General features: G+C 44.1%; 2 protein-coding genes across 3 annotated transcripts in view; both read left to right on the top strand.

The window, feature by feature from the left end:
- The first annotated feature begins 264 nt into the window (after window positions 1-264).
- Window positions 265-20106, top strand: nek8 (NIMA-related kinase 8). Its single transcript, XM_032590666.1, has 15 exons — window positions 265-352; window positions 5562-5767; window positions 7034-7266; window positions 7892-8023; window positions 8276-8484; window positions 8565-8638; window positions 8718-8902; window positions 9845-9992; window positions 10305-10381; window positions 11869-11986; window positions 12087-12237; window positions 13266-13429; window positions 13655-13810; window positions 15300-15458; window positions 17184-20106. The coding sequence occupies exons 1-15, from the start codon at window positions 306-308 to the stop codon at window positions 17210-17212; spliced, it is 2088 nt and encodes a 695-aa protein (XP_032446557.1). The 5' UTR covers window positions 265-305; the 3' UTR covers window positions 17213-20106.
- Window positions 20107-20288: 182 nt separating this feature from the next.
- traf4a (tnf receptor-associated factor 4a) overlaps window positions 20289-23627 on the top strand; it is a 45061-nt gene continuing 41722 nt past the window's right edge. Inside the window, exons 1-2 of one of the 2 annotated variants that reach the window (XM_032590668.1) lie at window positions 20289-21366; window positions 21484-21668. In XM_032590668.1, the coding sequence (XP_032446559.1) occupies window positions 21526-21668 (143 nt within the window). In that variant the 5' untranslated portion in view covers window positions 20289-21366; window positions 21484-21525. Of the gene's footprint in view, window positions 21669-23627 lie in introns of both variants that reach the window. The other variant, XM_032590667.1, reaches the window with a different exon arrangement.

The following is a 23627-nucleotide window of genomic DNA, read 5'->3' as shown; positions in this document are numbered from 1 at the left end:
ACAAACTGTTAAAGTAATGCTTCTCTTATTTGAGTACAATCTTTGGTTACTCTATACCCGCCTCTGGAATAATGAAAGGCAGTAGAATAATGAATTATTTATAAATTGCTGTACTTGCAACTTGTTAACTGCCAAACCATAAAGAGAAAATGAAGCAAAAAACGAGCCTCTGTTGTTGCCAGTTTAGTTACCTAAAAAGGAGGGGAAAAAGTATATCTTTTTGATTTTAGTCCCTCGCTGGTTGCCGTAGTGCCGTCGCTCGGTTGCCAGGAGACGGGACTGGAGACGTTTGAAGCGCAGCGACGATGGAGAAGTATGAGAAAATCAAAGTTGTTGGGAGAGGAGCTTTCGGGTAAACTCTGCTCTTTCACACACATTAACATTGCTTCGTGTTATAAACTTTTGTCTGCCTGAAACAACGCGGCTGTCTGGAGTTTATTAAGAGAGCCAGAAGTCGGTAAAGGTCCACTTTTTTTCTTCAAATCCAACGGAATGTCTGTCTTCTGCTGAGAGGAAAAAGAGGGAGGAGATAACGGAGCGTCCGGACACTAAGAAAAAAGTGAATTATAGTAAGCAGCCGTGATAAAACATGGCTGTCTTTATAGCTAAAACTGCCGTTATGTATGTGGAAAAGTATTCACACCCCACTCTTTGACGGCACAACACAAAGTACAACATAATTAGGCATTAAAAGTAAAATGGCATGTTTGTTTTATTATTATTTTCCACAGAATAAATTCAGAATTGCCCCATTTACTCACAAATGGAGTCCCAGAACAACCAGAAAGGGACACAACAACAGCAACATCTTAAGCTGTCAAAAGTTCATCCAAAGCTGTTTAGTGGGTTAAAAATGGAGATTGCGGCATAAAACAGACCTATTTATGGGCCAGGGGAAGGACCAAGACAAGAAGGAATTTGGTTGTCATGTAGAGAACAGCAGGCGTGGCGGAAGAGACGCAAAACGCTTAGAACTAACACTCCACACAAGCTTGGTGGCGGTAGCTTCATATAGCGAAGCCTTTTATCAGTAGTAACAGATATTGGTCAGAGTTTATAGACTAAGTTAAATACAGGGCAAACCTGGACAAACTTGAATGGTTTCGTTCAGAGAACTGCCCAGTCAAAGTAAATGTAGGTAAATATTTGCTGTCCATCCTACTGAGCTGAACTTGAGGTAGTGAACGGGCAAAAATGGCCCCTTTGTGTGTAAAGTTGGAAGAGACACACCCCCAAACGGAGAGCTGCGACTAACTAATATTTTAGTATTCGATTATTCGGAGATTATTTGGACGATTAATCGGATAAAACAAAATTGGCACATTCTGCAGATTTTTCAATTAACCACTAAGCCTTATTTCATACAATATTAGTGTCAGGATCTGTGTTTTTCCGTGTTTAGTTAGAGTTTTTTGTGTCCTTGAGTCTCTTCGTTGTCCTGTCCTCCCCTTGATTGTTCCCAGGTGTGTCTCGTTCTGTGATTACCCTCCCGTGTATTTAACTCCACCTGTGTTCCTTGTTCCTCGTCGGGTCCTCGTCAATGTTTCGTCAACGTCAATGTTAGCTTCTTCGTCGTTCTGTGTTTCCTTGTGCCTGCTGCTTGTTCCCGGACTTATTTATCATTAAAATTCATCATTCATCATACCTGGGTCCGCTGCGTCTGCCTCACCACCAACACCGCACCGTAATTCATGACAGTAGGACCCGACCAGACCGATCGGTGAGGCTGCTAACATGGACCCAGCACTCAGGAGGTTACCTCCTAAAGGGCAGAGCGGCCCGAGGCGGAGGTCCGGCAGGGAGGACAGGGAGCTGGCTGAAGCCCTCGCCGACCTGCAGCGGGAGCTATTCCGGGGGACAAGACTGGTGTTGGCACCCCCCGGATATGGCCCCCGTCGATACCTCCGTCCGGGAAGCCAGCGACCTGAGCCGCCGGTGGAGCCGGCCCCTCGTCGCTTTCCGGAGCCGCCACCTCCGCTGCCCGCTCGGAGACAGCGACGTGAGTCGCCGGCAGACCCGGTCCCTCGTCGCTTTCCGGAGCCGCCACCTCCACGGTCAGCCCGGAGACAGCGACGTGAGCCGCCGGTGGACCCGGCCCCTCGTCGCCTTCCGGATCCGTCACCTCCGCTGCCATATCGGAGACAGCGACGTGAGCCGCCGGTGCACCCGGCCCCTCGTCGCTTTCCGGAGCCGCCACCTCCGCTGCCCGCTCGGAGACAACGACGTGAGCCGCCGGTGCACCCGGCCCCTCGTCGCTTTCCGGACCCGCAGCCGTTTCCCAGGCTTCGCTCCGGCTCACCTCCGCAGCCGTTTCCAAGGCTTCGCTGCGGCTCGCCCCCGCGGCCGGTTCCAAGGCTTCGCTGCGGCTCGCCCCCGCGGCCGGTTCCAAGGCTTCGCTGCGGCTCGCCCCCGCGGCCGGTTCCAAGGCTTCGCTGCGGCTCGCCTCCGCGGCCGGTTCCAAGGCTTCGCTGCGGCTCGCCCCCGCGGCCGGTTCCAAGGCTTCGCTGCGGCTCGCCCCCGCGGCCGGTTCCAAGGCTTCGCTGCGGCTCGCCCCCGCGGCCGGTTCCAAGGCTTCGCTGCGGCTCGCCTCCGCGGCCGGTTCCAAGGCTTCGCTGCGGCTCGCCTCCGCGGCCGGTTCCAAGGCTTCGCTGCGGCTCGCCTCCGCGGCCGGTTCCAAGGCTTCGCTCCGGCGCACCCGAGGCCGAGTCAGCCGGCGTTCCAGCCGGCGCACCCGAGGCCGAGTCAGCCGGCGTTCCAGCCGGCGCACCCGAGGCCGAGTCAGCCGGCGTTCCAGCCGGCGCACCCGAGGCCGAGTCAGCCGGCGTTCCAGCCGGCGTTCCTTCCGAGACTCCCAGTGTTCCTTCCGAGACTCTCAGTGTTCCTTCCGAGACTCTCTGCGTTCTGACTCAGACTCTCTGCGTTCCTCCTGAGACCCTGACCTCCAGCGTTCCTCCTGAGACCCTGACCTCCAGCGTTCCTCCTGAGACCCTGACCTCCAGCGTTCCTCCTGAGACCCTGACCTCCAGCGTTCCTCCTGAGACCCTGACCTTCTGCGTTCCTCCTGAGACCCTGACCTTCTGCGTTCCTCCTGAGACCCTGACCTTCTGCGTTCCTCCTGAGACCCTGACCTTCTGCGTTCCTCCTGAGACGCTGACCTCCAGCGTTCCTCCAGAGACCCTGACCTCCAGCGTTCCTCCAGAGACCCTGACCTCCAGCGTTCCTCCAGAGACCCTGACCTCCAGCGTTCCTCCAGAGACCCTGACCTCCAGCGTTCCTCCAGAGACCCTGACCTCCAGCGTTCCACCCGAGACCGAGACTCCCTGCGTTCCACCCGAGACCGAGACTCCCTGCGTTCCACCCGAGACCGAGACTCCCTGCGTTCCACCCGAGACCGAGACTCCCTGCGTTCCACCCGAGACCGAGACCCCCAGCGTTCCGACCGAGACCCCCTGTGCTCCACCAGAGACCCTGCCTCGGGGGGCTCGTCGTCGCCGTCTGTGGGCGGTCCCCGGGACTCATCGCCACCTCCAGCGCCGCGGACGGCCGCCGGACCGCCTCCGTGGTTCCCGCCTCCAGCGCCGCGGACGGCCGCCGGACCGCCTCCGTGGTTCCCGCCTCCAGCGCCGCGGACGGCCGCCGGACCGCCTCCGTGGTTCCCGCCTCCAGCGCCGCGGACGGCCGCCGGACCGCCTCCGTGGTTCCCGCCTCCAGCGCCGCGGACGGCCGCCGGACCGCCTCCGTGGTTCCCGCCTCCAGCGCCGCGGACGGCCGCCGGACTACCTCCGTGGTTCCCGCCTCCGGGGTTCCCGTCTCCGTGGTTCCCGCCTCCAGCGCCGCGGACGGCCGCCGGACCGCCTCCGTGGTTCCCGCCTCCAGCGCCGCGGACGGCCGCCGGACCGCCTCCGTGGTTCCCGCCGCCGCGGACGGCCGCCGGACCGCCTCCGTGGTTCCCGCCGCCGCGGACGACCACCGGACCACCTCCGTGGTTCCTGCCTCCTTTGCCTCCGCCCACCCTGTGGGTAGTTTTTTGTTTGTTTATGGACTCTTGGCCCTTCTTGTGTTTCCGCCCACGATGGTGGGTAGTTTTTTGTTTTTCTGGACTCTGGCCCCCCGTCCAGCGCCCCTCCGCCCACCCTTGTTGTGTTTTTGTTTTTTCTGGACTCTGGCCCCCCATCCGGCGCCCCTCCGCCCACCCTTGTTGTGGTTTTTTTTTTGGGCGTCTGGTAGCCGCCCTTGAGGGGGGGGTACTGTCAGGATCTGTGTTTTTCCGTGTTTAGTTAGAGTTTTTTGTGTCCTTGAGTCTCTTCGTTGTCCTGTCCTCCCCTTGATTGTTCCCAGGTGTGTCTCGTTCTGTGATTACCCTCCCGTGTATTTAACTCCACCTGTGTTCCTTGTTCCTCGTCGGGTCCTCGTCAATGTTTCGTCAACGTCAATGTTAGCTTCTTCGTCGTTCTGTGTTTCCTTGTGCCTGCTGCTTGTTCCCGGACTTATTTATCATTAAAATTCATCATTCATCATACCTGGGTCCGCTGCGTCTGCCTCACCACCAACACCGCACCGTAATTCATGACAATTAGCAATACAAAGGTGCAAATAAACAAATGATCCAATTCTGTTTTTAAATAATAAAAGAACAATTTTATTGCCTAAAGTAAAATAACAGAGCATTCCTTTAGTGTATGAATAATCATTTGTAGATTAGTTGGCTAATTTTAGCATTACCCAATTAATAATTGGACAGCAAAGCTGCTTGATAAGGGACTTTGGTTTTCACAGAATTTGAAGCAGGTGAAGTTAAAACTAGGAGTTCTGGATAGAATATGTTTGCATATTTACATTTTTTAAAATCTTAAATGCAAAATGTATATATTTTTTTTGCACGGTTTTGGCTTAGTTTCTGCTCTGAGTGTGATGTTTTTTCAGCAAATGGGCTTCTTTTTTTGGGTCTGTATTCCCCATTTAACAGTTAATCGGTTACAAAATTAGTAGAAAGTCATTTCAATAATTGATCAATCATGATTAATTCAATTCATCGTTTCAGCCTAAAACTCCGGTTCTACAAACTCACTCAGGCGAGGTCGACATACACTTTACAAAACTTTATACTTTTCCCGGTCGTTTGATAAAATACTTTAAAAATTATATTTCCCTTTCACTTAATATTTTTTGCTTCACTTTCGCAATGCATTGCAACTATATTTGCAATGCAAAATTGTCCAAAGATGGATTTGAAATACTTAAAGTTAAGTCAAATTTCAAATATTTAATCTTGTAATAGATGTGTGCAAAACTTTTTATTAACCCAGTTAAAGATTCTGAATCTACATTGGAAATCTTAGTTCATAAAAAAAAAAACAATTGAGGAACTATTGACTCCATGATAACAAAGAGAAACTCAACCCATTTTTTTTCTAAGTGAGATGCATCTACTTCAGCTACATTAAGTCCCGATGACTTCACCAAAACTGAGCTGCCACAAATTATCATCTCTCTTGTTATTTCTTTTTTTTTTTTGGTTTTTGTTTTTGAGGACATTTTTCTCGTGTCCTCTGGTCGGTCAGGATCGTCCACCTGTGCCGCAGGCGCAGCGACGGGGCCTTTGTCATCCTGAAGGAGATCCCGGTTGAGCAGATGTCACGGGACGAACGCTTGGCGGCACAGAACGAGTGTCAGGTGCTCAAGCTGCTCAACCACCCAAACATTATCGAGTACTACGAGAACTTCCTGGAGGACAAGGCCCTGATGATAGCCATGGAGTACGCACCAGGTTAGCTCGCTGCCGGATACGGTTACACCGTGCTCTTTTGTCTGGGCAAACCAGTTTACTTTTCCCATGCCTTAGGGTTCCACACACAGACCACTTGAGTGCATCTTAACATCTAAGTCTGTGTGAAGTAGGTGTTTTTCAGGACTGTGTAATAAGGGAAATTACATAGCTTTGCACCGGTGATTCCACAGTTCTTTGCCGTAACTAACTTCTTTACCCCCTGAAATCATCAGATTAAAAGCTTAAACTGTCTTCATTTTCAGACTAAGAGAAAAAAAAACTTTGAATACGCTTTAAAAAATGTTTTATTATCTTTCTGAGCACTTAAATCACTTAATTGGGATTTTTAATGTTGGTCTCTTAATGATACCAAAATAATTTTAAGTATTATGTCCCCATGTGCGGATCACTTCCTGATTTAGCTTCTCGTCAACTGTCTTTAATATTAGCTTGTCGTTGTGTGTTTCTTTTAATTCTTTTAAATAAAGTAAATAAGCAGATTATACATCATTACAAAGGATGAATATGTGGAAAAAAAAGTATTTTATATCCACTGTAAGATATGGTGGAGGATCATCTGATGCTGCGGACTTGATTCTTTGCTCAGATCCTGAGTAGTTTATTGTCTAAGTTGTGGTTTGTTCAACACTTTGGCCTGTTTTGAGCCCCAAACCCTTGTGAAAATTTAGGCCAATTTGGATATCAGACATTAATATTCTTGTTATGCCCGATAACTTGCCAATAAAAAAAAAAAAACACTCACGTTTTTTGATAAAATGGTGGTTTTTCGGCCGTGTCTAGATGGACACATTTCTCAAAACTGCGACCGAAACACTTTTTTCACACCCCACGAGTTATGTGATCAACAGTCAACAGTGAAGTGGTAGTGAAAATGCCGAAGACAAAGACAGGAAGTAGTAGGAGGACGAGGGTTTGTTTCTCAATCAATGGAAACACCACAATTTAGAAATTTGTGTTTTTTTGACATTAGAGGAATATCAACAAAGACGCGTCAACACACTCGTAATTGAATCAGAGCTACTGATGACTACAAAACACCACGTGATCAACCTCAGTTAAAGTGCCAGATATTCATGTTCTAGATTCTATTTCCTCTTAAGCTGACATTAAGGCTTCCCTCACAATATGAAGAAGAACCCTGTTCTGTTCTTATTGTCTGATTTGATTCGTTATCCCTCTCTGTCATACTCCAACAACATTTCACCTCTACAGTGTGAATGATGCGTTTCATTCGTTCCCCTGCAGGTGGGACGCTGGCTGAATACATCCAGAAGCGCTGTAACTCCCTCCTGGACGAGGACACCATCCTCCACTTCTTTGTGCAGATCCTGCTCGCTCTCTACCACGTTCACAACAAACTGATTCTGCACCGCGACCTCAAGACTCAGAACATTCTGCTGGACAAGCACCAGATGATCGTCAAAATCGGAGACTTCGGCATCTCGAAGATCCTCGTCAGCAAGAGCAAGGCGTACACGGTGATCGGATCTTTCCTCCTGGTTTAAGAACGTAAATGAATGAATGAAACGATCGATCAAGTTTATTTGTCTGCCATATTTCAGTAACAAGGCAGTTCAATTTGCTTCACATCAGTTTCATAAAAACATCATGCAGTCACCAATTGTGAAACCAGTAACAGACTTCACATTTTGTCAATTGCTGTCATTAAAATCATTAATACACATCAAATATGTTGGTCAGTGTTCCAGTTATTATGGTTCAAAAGCAACTCTGATCATTTAATTTAATCTAATTTAATCATCAAGCGCTGTTCCCAAATAGTCTGGAAAAGTCTGGAATTTGTTTTAGGCATTTCCTGTCTGTCTGCCTGTCCGTCCATCTGTCCATCCATCCGTCCGTCCGTCCGTCCGTCCATTTATTTTCCCATGTCTTGTTGCTTTTTTGTAAGTCATAGATATGTTGGGTAAATTTGCAGTAACCTTGTGTTTATAAAAGTTGACTGAATGCTATCTGACTTTGGGAAACTTTGATATAAGCAATATGTATGAAGGCTGGTTGAAGGTGTCAGTTGATCCTACCGCCGCTAACAGTGGCTGCTCTGTGTGTGTGTGTGTGTGTGTGTGGGTGTGTGTGTGTGTGCAGGTGGTGGGGACTCCCTGCTACATCTCCCCAGAGCTCTGTGAGGGAAAGCCGTACAACCAGAAGAGCGACATCTGGGCTCTGGGCTGCGTCCTGTACGAGCTGGCCAGCCTAAAGAGAGCTTTTGAGGCTGCTGTAGGAAAACAATCCTTCATTCTGCTTTACTTCTGGCTTATGCAGTCACAATAATCCTACTGCTTTATAACACTGTGATACAGAAACTCCTAGTGTTCGGACAGGACAGGAATTGCTCCTAACCAACATGACTGCTACGCTTTTCCAACTGTACACTGCAGTTGGTCTTGCTTTCATTATTGAAATGTTTCGTTAAAGCTCAGATCTGTCTTCATCTAAAACCTGTTTTCTTTTTTTCTTTTCCCCTTTCAGAATCTTCCCGCCCTCGTCCTGAAGATCATGAGCGGAACCTTCGCTCCAATATCGGACCGCTACAGCCCAGAACTCCGGCAGCTCATCCTCAACATGCTCAACCTGGACCCATCCAAACGGCCCCAGCTCAATGAAATCATGGCTTTGCCCATCTGCATCCGGCCGCTGCTTAATCTCTACACAGACATAGGCAATGTGAAAATGCGCCGGTACGCAACGGACAAATGATTAAAGTAATTGTACTCATTTGTGACAAAGACTCATGAGATTTTTTTTTCTTTTCTTCCAGGATTGAGAAACCGCTGTCGAACGTTCAGCCGCGAGGCAGACCAGGAGGGAGAGTTCCTGCTAACCGGACAAGAGGTTATATTAGACTTTGCGTAGGCCGGCTTTCACTCTGTGATTCTTATCATTCCTGTTTTTTGTTCTTGCCGTTAAGCAGACGCATCTGCGGGTTTGGGATCAGGGAAGGTGCATTCTCTCCCGCTGTCCTCCGTGTATACCTGGGGAAGTGGGATAACGGCGCCTCTCCGGCTGCCGATGCTGAACACCGAAGTGCTTCAGGTCTCACTGGGCAGGACTCAGAAGATGGGAGTCACCAAGTCCGGCCGCCTGATTACCTGGGAGGTAAAACAGCATTTTCACACTTCCCTCACATCCTAAAGGGACAAAATGCTTCACAGAAAGTCCTCTGGTCAGATTTTTTCCCCCCTTCATTTTCCTCCTTACAACCGGAAACTCCAATGTGTTTTAATGGAATCATCTGTGGTAGGCCATTGCAAAAATAATAAAAAATCTGTTAATTTATGTTCAGCTCTGTTAAATCAATACTTTTCACTGCAAGGGCACAACTACAAACTAAAGTTGTTTCCCTTGCTTCTTTGCAAAAGAGTTCATGTTCTGTTAGATTCTCAATTTGATCCAGATTTGGACTTCTCACACAGGGAAACTCTTTAATTTAAACCCTTCTGTTTTTCCTCTGGCGATACCTTTAGGGTGGTTGTCCTGCTGGACGGTGAACCCTTCGCTTCAGTCTCAAGCTCCTCTGCCTCCTCTCAGTGATCCAACTGCCATCTGCAGGAATACTCCAATTTGAAGCGACCAATCAGGGGCAGGAGGAGGTTCTTAACTCTGTCAATCATGTTTGTCTACGCTGCTCAAGATTGCCAGTTAGCTACTCAGTGTGGCGTAAAAAAAATGTACAGTTCCAGGAAAATCATTTGTCTGCCATCAGCAGTGGCCATGCTAACGAGACGTACAGTAGCTTTAGCAGAGAGCGAAAGGGAGGCTGTGAGCAGCACATTACAGCAGCAAGATTGACAGCGCTAAGATTCTCCCCCTGGCTCTGATTGGTTGTTTCTCACAGAGCGGTATATTTCTGCAAATGGAATAGGAGCACAGGGAGGAGCCAGAGGAGCAACGGTTTTAAAAATGTTTAAAAAAAACATGTTTTTTTTGTTTTTTTTTATAAGTTACCTATTGCAGCAATGAAGCAACACCTAAGTAGGACCAAAATATTCCAGACAATGCGTGATGGCGTGCGTGGCTCTGTGTGTGACCTGGTTCCAGGCTCCCTCCGTTGTGTCTGGAGAGGCCAGTCTTCCAGGCCTGGTGGATCAGATGCAGCCGCTGTTCATTTCCCGTTTCCTCGAGGGTCAGTCAGGGGTCACCATCAAGTCCGTGTCCTGTGGTGATCTGTTCACCACCTGCATGACAGGTGGGTCAGCTCTTTTTGCTTTGAACCCAACAGAGACAAACTAAAGGAAACTGGTGATTGGGTTGTGGTCTCTTAACCTCTCAGGCTGCAGGAAATACTCCATTAAAACTGAGGCACAAACTGGAGGGGATTAAAAATTATTTTCTTAGTTGTTTTTTTTTACCCCCTTTTTTCATTATATTTTATTAGAGTGACACAGATAAACATTTCCTAAAAAGGGATTATGAAAATTCTGTTGGTCTGTGCAATAGTTCGTGCCAGCTCATCAACTAAAAGTGCCGTTAATCTCCGGTTTTTATTTTCCCTTTGCAGACAGGGGTATTATCATGACATTTGGAAGCGGAAGCAATGGTTGTCTGGGACATGGCAACTTTAATGATGTAACACAGGTACGCCCTCACATTTCTGTCCGCATAGTTGTTCAGATACATTAGAAAAATCATTTACCACTAAGTGAAACACTCTTTTTTTGACCCTGGGTGTCAAAGGCAATCAAATCAAAAGTACTAACTTGCCAAAAACTGTAACTTTTTTAAGAGCAAACGCTGTAAAAAAATTGTCAGTTTTCTTTTACCTCTTCAACAACAAACTGAGCATGTAACATTTTAATAAAACAAAGTCGTCCAATTTTTTGTAAATTTGATGTTTAACTAAATCTTGAACCAAAACCTAAGAAAGAAGTTTTGCATTTTTTCCTCATTAAAAAAAAGGCATCCATCCATTTTCTAACACTCTTGTCCCTAGTGGGTCAGGAGGTGCTGGTGTCTGTCTCCAACTAACGTTCCGGGCGAGAGGCGGGGTCACCCTGGACAGGTCGCCGGTCTGTCGCAGGGCAACACAGAGACAGACAGGACAAACAACCACACACACTCACACCTAGGGAGACTTTAGAGAGACCAATTAACCTAACAGTCATGTTTTTGGACTATGGGAGGAAGCCAGGAAGTACCTGGAGAGAACCCACGCATGCACAGGGAGAACATTTACGAAATGCAGATTTGGGTGCGTTAAAGTTTGCCTTAGATTAGAAGTCACTGGTTCAATGTGGTTAAATTTACTATACAATTTTTAAAAAATTTTAAAGGCTGGGTATTAAAAGATGAACATTTTTGTTGTGCATAACTTTTTTTGTCTAGTGTTAATAAAATAACTACTATTTCTGTCAACCACTCACCTTTGCTGGGAGTCCAGATTTGTCAGATTCTGAAATTGCAGTCAGGGTTGATAAAAAATCAGTTTAGGGGCTGGAAATGACCCCCAGGCTGCAGTTTGGACACCCTTGATATAGATTAATTACACACAGATGGATGTTTGAAAGCCTTTATTCCTGTTAATTATAATTCTGATGATTTTCCACTTATAGCTAATGAAAATATAACATTTAATATTGGAATATCACATCACACCATTAAAAAAGACATTTGTAATACAGGAATATGTTTAGTGCCTGGGCAACTGTCGTTTTCCAACGGTACTTTTAATCTAACAAGCTTGCTCTGAACGTGTATTCTAATTTATTGAATGTGACTGTAAATTATTAATTGTTCCCTGATTTCAGCTGCTTTTTTCTTCTTATGACAATGAAACTTTAAACACTCCACTGGGGAGTCAGACATATATACACATATAGAGTATTAGAAAAGTAAAAGTCCTTTCAACTGAGATTGTAACATTTCAAGCCCATTTTACCGACAAGTTTCACCTCAAGCTCACCTGTTCACACTCGATTTCACTTCGTTACTCTACATCCACACTCAATACGTTCCGTTTGCTTCAATTTACCCGCTTTGCTTGAGCTTCTTCTTCACATCAACTCAGTCATTCAGCATGCAGCATGTGATACCTGCATCATTTCTTTTTGTGTTTGTGTGCGCAGCCTAAGATTGTGGAGGCTCTCCTGGGCTACGAGTTGGTCCAGGTGTCCTGCGGAGCTTCTCATGTCGTCGCTGTGACTAATGAAAGGGAGGTGTTTGCTTGGGGGAGAGGAGACAACGGTACAACAAACGAACCACTTGTGTTTTTTTTTGTTTTTTTTTAAGGTTGTTTGAACACCAGCGATTTACGACGACTGATTGTTGGCTCTCTGTCCTGAAGGTCGCCTCGGCCTGGGCACCCAGGACACACACAGCAGTCCCCAGCAGGTGTGTCTGCCTGCAGAGTTCGAGGCTCAGAAGGTGGTGTGTGGCGTGGATTGCTCCATGGTTATCAGCACGCGGTGCAGCATTCTGGCATGTGGAAGCAACAGGTTGGTGCTCTGCCTCCCTGACACGAACAATGACTTGCTAGTTTTACACCCTGCAGACTTGTGTTTATGTTATGAGGGTGTGTGGGATGGCGATGGATTAAAGGTTTAAAGAAATAGTTCATCTGTGTATAACCTGTGAGACGGCATTCTCCAAAACTTTTTCTGCTGACAGGATGTAGATAAGTGTATTAGTAACGGGGAGTGAGAGCGAGGTCTGGTGTAACGCTTAACTTCTGTTACATCTTAAGTCTGTGTTTAATGTCTATGTTTAATAATCACTGTGAGTGTTAAATGATTTTTGGACATTTAATGTGTGTTTAAATGCTGATTTAACCAAGGATCAGAAATAGACAATGAAAATGCTCAATTCTGAATTTTTTTTTTTTTTTTTGCTCAAATCCAATATTTTTTTTTATTTTTGCATGGTTGTTTATCCATTTATGCATTAATTATGATCTTTTATGTCAGGATTTTTTTTTCAAACTGTTTTTGATTTTTTTTAAAGCATAAAAAGAAAAGAAAATTTGGGAATTTAAAAAAAATATATATATATATAATTTTTTAGGATTTTTTGGTGATGAGTTGTAATTGTCTCCAAATACAAAGTTGCTATTTGGAAAATACATAAGTAGTATTAGTTTTTAGGGGTTACTTGATGTCGCAATAGTTTTTCACCTGTAAGAGTCTTCTACAGTGGAAGGAGGAAATGTTCATTCCTGAGTTGCTTTTTCGTCTGTCTGCCATATTGGATTTAACAAAAATATTCTTCCACTTGCAGTGGATGGACAGTAGCTGATAGTGTATTTCATGATGCACTAGTGGATTATAAAAAAATACATTATTTAATGTATTTGCATCTAGTTGTTGTTTTTAAAACTATTTAAAGATTTTTCATAAATAATCATTCTACTCTAAAAAAAGAAAATAAAAAAACAGATCAAATTATTACAAAATTCATGCCTGTGGTGCATGTTACTTACATGAGACTCTATATAAGTAACTTTTGTTGTAAACTGTTTTCGTTTCAGGTTCAACAAGCTTGGTCTGGACACGATTACAGCTGGGGAGGAACCAAATCCTGTGAATCAGGTTGAAGAAGTCCATTCTTACACTCCAGTTCAATCAGCCCCACTCAACTCTGAGAGGGTAGCTTACGTCGACATTGGAACGGCCCATTCTGTTGCTGTCACAGGTTGAGAACTCTACTATAATGATCACATGCCTGAAACAGATTTGTTCCTGCAAGCGTCTGACCTGGTTAGGTTTATGTATTTCCCACAAAAACGAAACCCGATCACTGTTTATTGAGTATGAAGAAGTTTTGATCTCATCTGTTTATTTAAACTCCTGCCTTTTCAGCTGTCCACTTTGTTAGTAATCATTTCTGCGTTTTGTCCGTTTTGCTCTCAATATGCAGAAGAGGGCCGGTGTTACACGTTTGGCAGCAACCAGCACGGTCAAACGGGCTGCAGCTCCCGGCGCAGCAGCAGCCGGGTGCCCTACCAGGTGCTCGGCCTGAAGGACATCACCTTGGCCGCATGCGGTGACGCCTTCACCCTGGCCATTGGAGCTGGTGAGTGGATGATGTGTAGCATCTTTAGCGTGACAAAAATCATAAACTACGAGCAAATTTAACAGCAAGATTTAAACATTTGTTCACTCCCAGGATTAAGAGTTACTCTTTATAGTGTTTAGGGTTTAGTCATACTGTAAGGAAGGCTCATATTTCATCTTGTATATTCTCGTACTTTTTTTTTTTTCCTTGTGGGACTTTTCCGTCAGGCGAAAGTCTGAGTCGTGCTCAAACATCTTCATTAGGTTCTATGGCTAGAAGCGGTTGAAGCTACCTGTAACTAGTGGCTAATATACTGTGCCATCTAACTGGGCTGCAGCGGGACTCACTTTCAGCCCTGTAGTTTCAAGCCTCAGACCGGCCCACTTTGGAGAACGACCTATCATCATTAAAATCATGTAATCATAATTTTACATGTTAACTCCACAGTAAGGTCTTGAAATTCAGTACATTTTTCTATAGCATTTCTAATTCAGTGCAGATACTTCATTGACTTGATTGAACATTTCATCGTCCTCATTTGACGTCCTCGTTTTTGTGAAAAAGTTGCAGTGTACATGATCAACCCATGAGTGCACAGCAGGCCGATTTTTAAAAAATCGTGGCCAAAATGTCATATTGACATACTGGGATTTGCCCAGAACCTCCCAATTAGCCAATTTGTCTCTGTTAGCTAGCTAACTAGCAGTTTGTGTCTGTCATGGGTGACGGGCTGGATGGAAGACAGTGGCAGGCAAAAGCCACATGGTGTGAAACCCAACACAGAGGCAATGGTTTTAACATTTTTCAATTTTCTTGCATCTTGTCTTAACTCAACTCCAACTCAGAACAACAGAGTAACGGAAAGCGCCAAAAACACACACAATCTGTAAACCGTAACATCCTGTAGTTGAGTGAAGCCCCCTAGTGGTTCACCACAAAAATGATATAAAAAAATCTGTTTGATATGAAACATTTCAGTATATTCTAAGATTAAAACTGTCCCTGCGTGCAGATATTTAGTCATTCACCGGCAAACTAACACCACCTCCAAAACAAAGGCGATTTGCTGAAATGGACAAAAGAACCACTTTCTTTTTCTCCCTCTTCTGTTGTTACTGGTCTCTATGTGGCGCACAGGGCTTGTCAAACCTAATTAGATAAATCCATTTATACACTGGAACTGCCCTTTTACCTTGTTGGCCCTTAGATGGGTAACAGATGTCTATTGTTTGTCTGTAAGTTTTGTTGTTGCAGTTGGGTGTAAAACAGTAAAAAGCTGTATGGTGACAGTGAGTGGCTCCCTGTGGAGAGGCCAGCAGTGCCTGTAGGTCTCTCTTTGTCGAAGAAGTGCTTTGTTCAGCTCAGACCTCCTATAGATATAGCCATTATGAATCCAAGACAGAGCTGTCAGTTAAAGATTTGAGTGGATTAGCCCCTCAAGAGGAGGTTTTCCTACAAATTTGGTGATTAACTCGTTTTTTTTGGTGTTTTGTTTTTTTTCTGGCAGAAGGTGAGGTGTACACGTGGGGGAAGGGGGCCCGCGGTCGCCTCGGAAGAAAAGAAGAGGACTGTGGGATACCGAAGCCGGTGCAGCTCGACGAGAGCCACCCGTTCGCAGTGACATCGGTGGCCTGTTGTCATGGCAACACCCTGCTGGCAGTCAAACGTAATATTTTTTGCTTATTGCCCCAACTTAAGAAACGGCGTGGCGAAATGTGACTAATCCGATGAAAGGTCGTCTGAACTGCAGACAAGCATCTTCGGACGGAGCCAAGCGCGTGAATACTTCTGCCGCATCTGCTGCTGCTGGAGTTCATTTTGCACTGAAAGTATCTGCAGCGTTGCAGCGGCCAACTGGCCTCCAGACCGAGCAGCTTTGTTTGAAACTCTGAGACACAAACACAGTGACCTCTGGAAAAGACTCTGACAAAGAGTCGATCCATGACCAGCCTGTTTTTGTGTGACATGTGAAAGAGAACAAAGCAGCAATTAGTGTAAAAGGGGAAAATAAGTAACAGGGTTTAATGTATAGAGCATTTTTACAACAACCAAAAGTAACATATGGAAAATTCAGAATACCGTACCACCCCTTTAACATATTTTGTACCAAAAAAACTGTATTGTCCATCACTACATCGTTCGCCAGCTTTCCTCAACCCCACCACATGATGTCAGTAAGAGGGATTGGATCCAAATGAACACCACGCCTTAAGACATTTATTGGTTAAAAGAAATTAAATATATCTAATCATGTTCTTCCATTTTATAGTTAAGTGATTTCTGTGTTTGTCTCTGATTTCAACTTTACAACTGTGGAAAAAAAAGTGAAAAACTCTCTGGGTGTGGGTATAAAAGTATTCAACAACACACTGCATCCATACAAATCTCATTTGTCATCTAAATATAACTATATATAATATATTTTTTAGTAATTATATATCTTTGTTCTTTAATCAGTGGTTCCTAGACACACATAAAGGTTTTCTGGGAAATTCTTTTAGGTCTTGCGCAGAGACTTGCCAGTTGTGCTTTTTTGAATAGTCTGTTAAAAATATGATTCCTCTTCCTTCCACTTCAAAATGATTCACCGTATTGTTTTGGTCTGTCTCATAAAACCCTAATAACAGGGTGTCTAAAACCTTGTAAATACATGCATCTAAAATGAAGGTCTTGAGATGTCTTGAATTCATTTAAAAAATGTATGTTGGCCTTAACTAGGTTGTTCACAGGTCTTAAATTTTGTTGTGACAGGACTACTTACTCATATATTCTGTGTAGACTATTTTTCTTGTGAGACTTTCCTGTCAGGTAGAAGTTTGAGTTGGACACAGACATTTTGTGACTCGAGGTGGTTGGAACTACCGCTAAATAGCTGCTAATAAACGCTTGCTAACTAGCTTTTTTGCGTCTATAAATGGTAAGTGTACGTTGTTGTCAGTTGGCTGGACGATGTTTGTCTTCGCCACTGGCTCACTTCTGTTGACAATCCGTACGGTGCTATGTACATACTGGTAAAAAAAAAAAAATTACAAATCGGCACTACGATATAAGATATGCGATTTTCTTGTCATGATACAGGTCTTAAATTTCATTTCAAGTGGTGTTAAAAAGTCTAAAATTAGAGTTGTGGAAACCTGCAGAAACCCTGAATAAAATACACTCAAGTTTTTGGTTCGAATGTGACGGAGATTGAATGCAATTAAGGTGTGTGAATACTTTGACAACGTAGTTTTGACATTTTAGTCCTTTTGAATTTAGTGTTTTAAGATGTTAAAGCACCCTCTGGTTTTCAAACTCATATATTAGAAAGAAAATGTAAAAAACTTGATGCTCATATCTTCATCACTTGGCTTCTTTCAGATGTACTAACTTTACCTCTTTTGTGTTTCAGCTTTGTTCGAGGATCCTGGTTCCAGATGACTTTGAGCTGAACGCTTTCGATGGAGACCTTCCCTACTCCCTCCTCGATCCTCCTCTGCATCCGGTCTTTTTTTTTTTTTTGCTAATGAACAAATATTCGTTTTGGTTGGCGAACACACACAGAAAGGTCAGTCGGAGGAAACAGGCGCATCGCACTCCAGACACGCCAAAGGAATGTCGCAACACCGATACCGAAGCTGGATTACTGCAGCTCATTAGGCCGCTTCTCATGTGGTGAGCGATTGTCTTCCCTCGCGCGCGTCTTTTCTGCCGTCAAAAGCCAGCGAAAGTCAAACAGGTTTTGTTCCCTCTTAAGACGGCCGGGTGAATGAGACGACAAGAGTGAAGGATGAAGTCAGGAGACGAGAGCGCGAGGAGGGAGAGTCGGGTTTTTGGGCTCTTTATTGGATTAGTGCTGCAAACACAAACAAGCAGCGTTCAAACTAGATAATGAGGAGGGAGTGGGGGGGGAGGGGGGGGGGGGGCCGTAAGGGGACATGTTACCCCGCTTGTTCAGACACATTCACAGCTTCTTCAGAGTGGAGAATAGCAGCCTGTAGAGTAAACAGGCAGCTATTCATGCCACCGCCAGCGGTAAACAACGTACTATTAACGCCGTTGTTTTCGTTCCACCGCAGGAATTTTTACTGGCTGAACAGCTGAGACAGTTTTCACGCCATAGAAACCGAAAATAGCGAGAGGCATATAACGACGTCTTTCCGGCTTCAAGTACATACCTCCCATTGAGTTGAAACAAGATATTTGCGTGTACTGAATAAATAGGCACAAGCACTTTTTTGTGTGTTTTTTTTCTCAGTGTCTAAAGTTAAATCAGACCAAACTGTACTTGTTCTAGGCTACTTAGAATTACCCAAATTATTTCTATTTGCTCAATGCCAGAAAGCTTGGCGAGAACATTTTTTAGACATTTTTTTTTTGGTTTGTTTTTACTTTCTTCAAATTCAAAAATGTGCGTACATTTGGTCGCAGACAACTGTCCTTTTTAAAACTGTACAACTTAAATTTGAAGAAAGAAAAAAAATCTAAAACGTTTTCCGGCATTTAGCAGACACAAATTATTTTGGTCATTCTAACTAGCCTGAATCAAGAAAAGTTTGGTCTGATTTAACTTCAGACAGTGATGAGGGGGAAAAAAATGTGTTTGTGTCTTTTTATTCAGTGTATGTAAATAACTGGCTTCAACTGGATTTGTGGTAAAAAAAAACAAAAAAAAAACCTAACAGATTAAACAGAATAAACAACTTTGGTTTCTGTAGATCAAAAACATCAGAATTTATAAAGACAATTCCCCCCCCGGGGCAGAACGAGCGTCGAAAACTTCCCGTCTTCATCTTATAAGAGCTGATTAGAGACAAACGGAAAAGACGTAAAACATTGTGAAAGAATAGGGTGCCTTGTTATTTAATGAGGCTTCAAATTAGTTAAATAAAACTCACGACCTGATTAATTTGACAAAAAAACAGCAATAGAACAGTGTGGAAACTATCTATAATACATTAGATTACCACAGAGTCATATTTATTATGCTGGTGATTAATGTTTAATACGGCTGCAGCTGGTAACAGTGAGTAGATTAAAGTTTCATACTTCAATCTTTAAAGGTGAATTATTGATTCCTAGTTAATTATGTCATCATATATTCATTCGAATGCTGATTAGTGAGTTAAGCAAAGTGAAGAAAATCTTTTTTTCATGTGAAGTAGAGCATGAGCAAAAAGTAGAAAACAGCATGTTTTTTGAACTGCGCGATTAAAAGTGACTTTGAACATTGGTGCAAATGAGGCATTTTTGACTTTTTTTTAAATAAAAACTTGAGAGTAGAGAAAAGAGAAGAAGAATGTGAAATGTCAAGTTTAGTGGTTTAATAAAAAAATAAATAAAAAAAGCACCATGAGAGAATTTGTTAATAAAATTTGCTTTGTTCAAACACATTGCACTGCAAAGTGTTTATTTATGTATTTGGTCACTTTAAAATCACAAATTGTAATTTTAACAACGAAAGCAGTGCAAAACTGTAACTCATATTGCCCAAAGTTGTTGGCTGATGGGAAGAAGAATCTCCTGTCTGTATTTTGGCGGATGTAAAGAATAAAGATGCTTAGAACAAATCGATTTGTGGATGTGCCATAACTTTCTCCAGCTGAACAGAAATGGAGATAAAGTTATTCTCTAGAGAGGAACGATCTAGTCAGCTTCAGTTATTGCAACTAGAAACCAGCGATCAGACCCAAAATCTGGGTGCAGTGATGGACTCTGACCTGAACCTTCAGAGTCACATAAACACAGTTACAAAGTCGGCCTTCTATCACCTGAACAACAATTCCAGGATTAAAGGACTAAAGTCTCAGCAAGATCTAGAGAAACTCATCCATTCGTGTTGATTACTGCAACAGTGTCTTCACAGGTAGACCTGCCAGGTTCTTAGTAGGAAGAGTTTCGGGGGGTAAAGGGGTTCTGTCTAAGGCCCCATATTACCTTGGGCCGGCCCTGCATGAACAGCCGCTGTGATGCTCATCTCTGGAATCCACCTGGAATCTACCTGGAATCTACCTGGAATCCCCCGGTGGCCTCTATGTCAGTCCCCCGATGCTTTGGGGACATTTTGGTTCATTTAATTGTGGCATGTTTGGCTTTTTGCTGCGGTTCTACTTATTGCTACACTATTTTCTCTGACGTTTATTTTGTGAAGTAAACTTCTTAATTAAATCCTAAATGTACTTTTTTTCTCAGCTGAATGCATTAAATAAAATTTAATAACATTGTCATTCTCTATAAATGATGTTACAGGTTTAGATCTACGGTCTGTGTTACAATTAGACCATTTCTAAGGGGCCCCGAAATGTCTGGAGGCCCCTGAATGGCCCCTACCAGCAGCTACTGAGTTTTCTTTGCCTTGATATCTCAGTCTTCAGAGGTTTAACATCAAACTATTATATAGTTTTAACCCCTTTGAGCTTTTTTGATCTACACATCAGTCTGCACTCTGGTCTGTTTAACAGCTACAGTCTCAGATCAGCTCAGACCTCCAGGACTGTCAGCAGCAGAAACAGAAACTTTATACCTGTTGGGGAAAATATAGACTAGATTTGCTTTGCATTGTCCCCACATGATGGCAATGACATAGTAGGATCTAATTAGATTCTTGATCAATATGGTTGTTGCTATGTTGTTGTACGGAGTTTTTGTTCAATGTGCCCCTTTTTTAACTTTGAGCCCCTGCCCCTCCAAAGGTCTCTGCACGGCCCTGTCCTAATACGACAAAGGTGAAAAAGTTCAAGTCGTATGAACACTTAAGCAACGCATCGGAAAAATTACCACAAAATTTTTATTTACTGATCCTAAGCTTGGGGTGTGTGTTTTTGACCAATATGAATTCTTTCTCCCAGCTATCAGGCTCATGTTACTCTTCGGAGACACCTTCTTTTTGTGGGGACATGGCCCCGCTGCCATTGTTGTCCTTGTCCCGGTGATGTAATGGTGATGTAATCCGGAGCCAATGCAGCAGGTGAAAGAAGATCCAGATGTGTGGGGTTGAGCGCTGGTCTGCCTCTGTTCCTCCACCTCACAACTGCGGTGTTCGTGTTTTAAATCCGCTGTAGCAATGTCAGCTGGAGGGGATTTAAAGCGCACAGGTGCTGGATTTTAACCGAAATCACAAAGATTAATATTTAGTTTGTGCATTTATCCGCCACCAGAGGGCGTAGTTGTCCCTCTTTAAAGTCTGCTCAGATGTATTTAAGTCAAAACCCTGCTTTTTATTTATAATCTCTCACCTTTTTTTTTGCTACGTTTTCTCACAGGTGAGCGTATATGACCCTGTACGTCGGGTGAATGTGAACCAAAAAAAAGTCTAATTGAAGATCCTGGAGAGGAGAGGCAGCGGAGGTACAAGGCGACTCCTCCCGCTTGGAGGAGGAGGAGGAAGAGGCGGAGGAGGAGCTGCGTGTGCACCTAAACAGACGGTGAGGGTAATGCATTGTGTTCAGTGTGTCAGTCCTGCACGCAGCGCAGTCAAGAGAGCGGCCCAGCCGGTCAAAACAAACCCAGCGGAGGGGAGGTGTCGTTCCTGCTGCTGCGGCTGTCCTCTATCGGGAAGGAGCGGCGGCGGAGGACGAGTGCTCCGTAGCTTTGACGTGAGCTGCTCTTCGCCTTAAACGGCCCCCCCCCCCCCAAAACAGCTCCCTGCTCCCAGAAGGGAAAAACAAAACAAGAGGGCATCAGCTGTATCATTTTTTTTTTTTAACCCGAAGGCCCCGAGAGAGGGATAAAAAGCGACCGCGAGCCCCGCAGACATGCCCGGCTTCGACTACAAGTTCCTGGAGAAGCCGAAGAGACGCTTCCAGTGTCCGCTCTGCAGCAAGGCGATGCGGGAGCCCGTCCAAGTGTCCACCTGTGGACACCGGTTCTGTGACACCTGTCTGCAAGAATTCCTCAGGTAGGGTCTCCGTGTGTGTGTATATAGCCTATGTGTGTGTGTGTGTAGAGAAATATATATATATATATCCAGTTATCTGCAGGTGATATTGTACCCTGCTTCTGTTTGGCGCGAGCCAGGGTAAATAAAAGCTCGTGAAGGTGTGTCCTGCTCACCTATTTTTATAGTTAGTCTTTTGTGCTTCTGCTGCACAAAGCATCTGGACAACCCGAGGCCTGGTGAGCAAGCAACCGACTGTAATTTCACTCTATTTTTTTTTTTTGATTGATTTTTGTTTTTCCACATGTGCAAAATAGCTGGAATAAGCTATTTTTCTGAGTTATTGTGCGCTGCTGCAGGCCGGGGTTTTTATTTCTGCCAATATAATCTGTAGGTTGAGGTGATTCTGGAGTTTGCAGCTCTCTTGTTGTGGTGCTCGTGTCCTGCAGAGGGCCCCTGTGTCCTCATCCCTCGCAAAGGATGTCTCAGTTAGTAGTCCCTGTGTCTGAAATTAGACAAGATCTTTTCTCTTCAGGAGGGGGGAGTCAGCGGGGGCCACTCTGAGGGGACCTTTCACTTTGGGGTCATGACTACAAGAGACCTCCTCACCCTCCTAATCTGCTCCACACTGAAGTCTGTTTTAAGACTCCTACAAAGACAGCCTTTGTTTTAACAGTTTTAAGATGGCACCGTCAACAATTATCTCTCTACACTTAAAGGAGACTCGCATTACGCCTAGAACTAGAGCCGTATAGTTCACGTGTCCCTTTTCACATTAATCCGCTACATCGGTCCATCAGCACGTCTCTGCTATAGATGGAGCACATGTGACTCCTTGTTTGTCTTTATGGAGGTTTTAAAGGCTTATTTTTTTTTCCCCCTCTCTCCTTGCATGAAGGCTCGGTTTGGTCTCTTTAAAAACTCTTGGAAAAGCACGACTTTGTTGTGGCTAGAATCAAATATTCTTTTCCCAGAAACCAAATTTTTGAGTTTGAGTTTTGCGGCTCAGGCTTTGACCTGTAGATACAGATTTTGGCTGACACAAGGACATTTAGGGGTTTTTTTCCTCATGAAAAGCAGAAGTTTGCGGTTGTGAGAGAACAGCTGCTCTAAAACAAAACTTGACTTAAATTTTCTTTGTAATTTTCTTCGTAAAATTACAAAGAATGATTACAAAGTTTGACAGTTTAAGGTATTTAGCGTTTTGTAGTGTTGTAGTCAAAACCTCTAATCTAATCTGAGTCAAAACCAAAGACTTTGAACGTGCGGTCTTAAGACAGCTCTAGAGTACGACACACTATTTTTAATAGCAAGACTAATTCAGCTAGCATTGCTAAAATAGTTGTCACTGCTTTGGATAATTTTGAAAATGTTGAACCTGACCTTATCTTTGACATATGAAAATGTCTTCACAATTTAACAAGCTCCATAACAAGTACAGATAGAAAACTCTAAAGAAGTCTTGCTCTCTCTCGCTCTTTTGCAGCCTGAACGAACCACAGGGCATCGAACAACTTTATTAACGTCATTAGCATCCACTCGGATAACAAAGTCTTTATTAAGAGAACACTTGATCGTAGAGTTGTACTTTAAGTGTCTACAAGTTGTTTTTATTGAATGAGTGCCGACGGAGTAATTTGAATCATTTTATAAACAGAAAATCTTCTCGTATGAAAGGAAATGCTAACAAATCGCTACCTCCTGATTCAGTTAATTACTTTAACTTTGAATTCCACTTTAGGAAGCTCTTTCACTTTAAACAAAATGATAAGTTCTGCATAATACATAGGGAGATACCACCAACTGAGTCATGGACCTCACCTGTGCTGACTCATATCTGACTGCCAGTGATCAATTAAAAGGATTAGCCTAGAAAACATAAACCAGATGTTTACAGAACTGATGGATGTTAAATTTGACATTTTATTTGTAAGTCTTGTTTTCTTTTTCTATTTTTTAAATACTTTTTAGTTTATAATC

Source organism: Xiphophorus hellerii, chromosome 18 (assembly GCF_003331165.1).
Source record: "Xiphophorus hellerii strain 12219 chromosome 18, Xiphophorus_hellerii-4.1, whole genome shotgun sequence".
NCBI lineage: Eukaryota > Metazoa > Chordata > Actinopteri > Cyprinodontiformes > Poeciliidae > Xiphophorus > Xiphophorus hellerii.
The sequence above is the reverse complement of the archived record's forward strand: the minus strand, read 5'-3'. Positions and strand labels throughout refer to the sequence as shown.

Coding starts and splice junctions, on each gene's coding strand:
- nek8 (XM_032590666.1), top strand. CDS start 306: ATGGAGAAGTATGAGAAAATCAAAGTTGTTGGGAGAGGAGCTTTCGG. Junction 9,993..10,304: donor GTTCACCACCTGCATGACAG/GTGGGTCAGCTC, acceptor TTCCCTTTGCAG/ACAGGGGTATTATCATGACA. Junction 12,238..13,265: donor CTGGCATGTGGAAGCAACAG/GTTGGTGCTCTG, acceptor TTTTCGTTTCAG/GTTCAACAAGCTTGGTCTGG.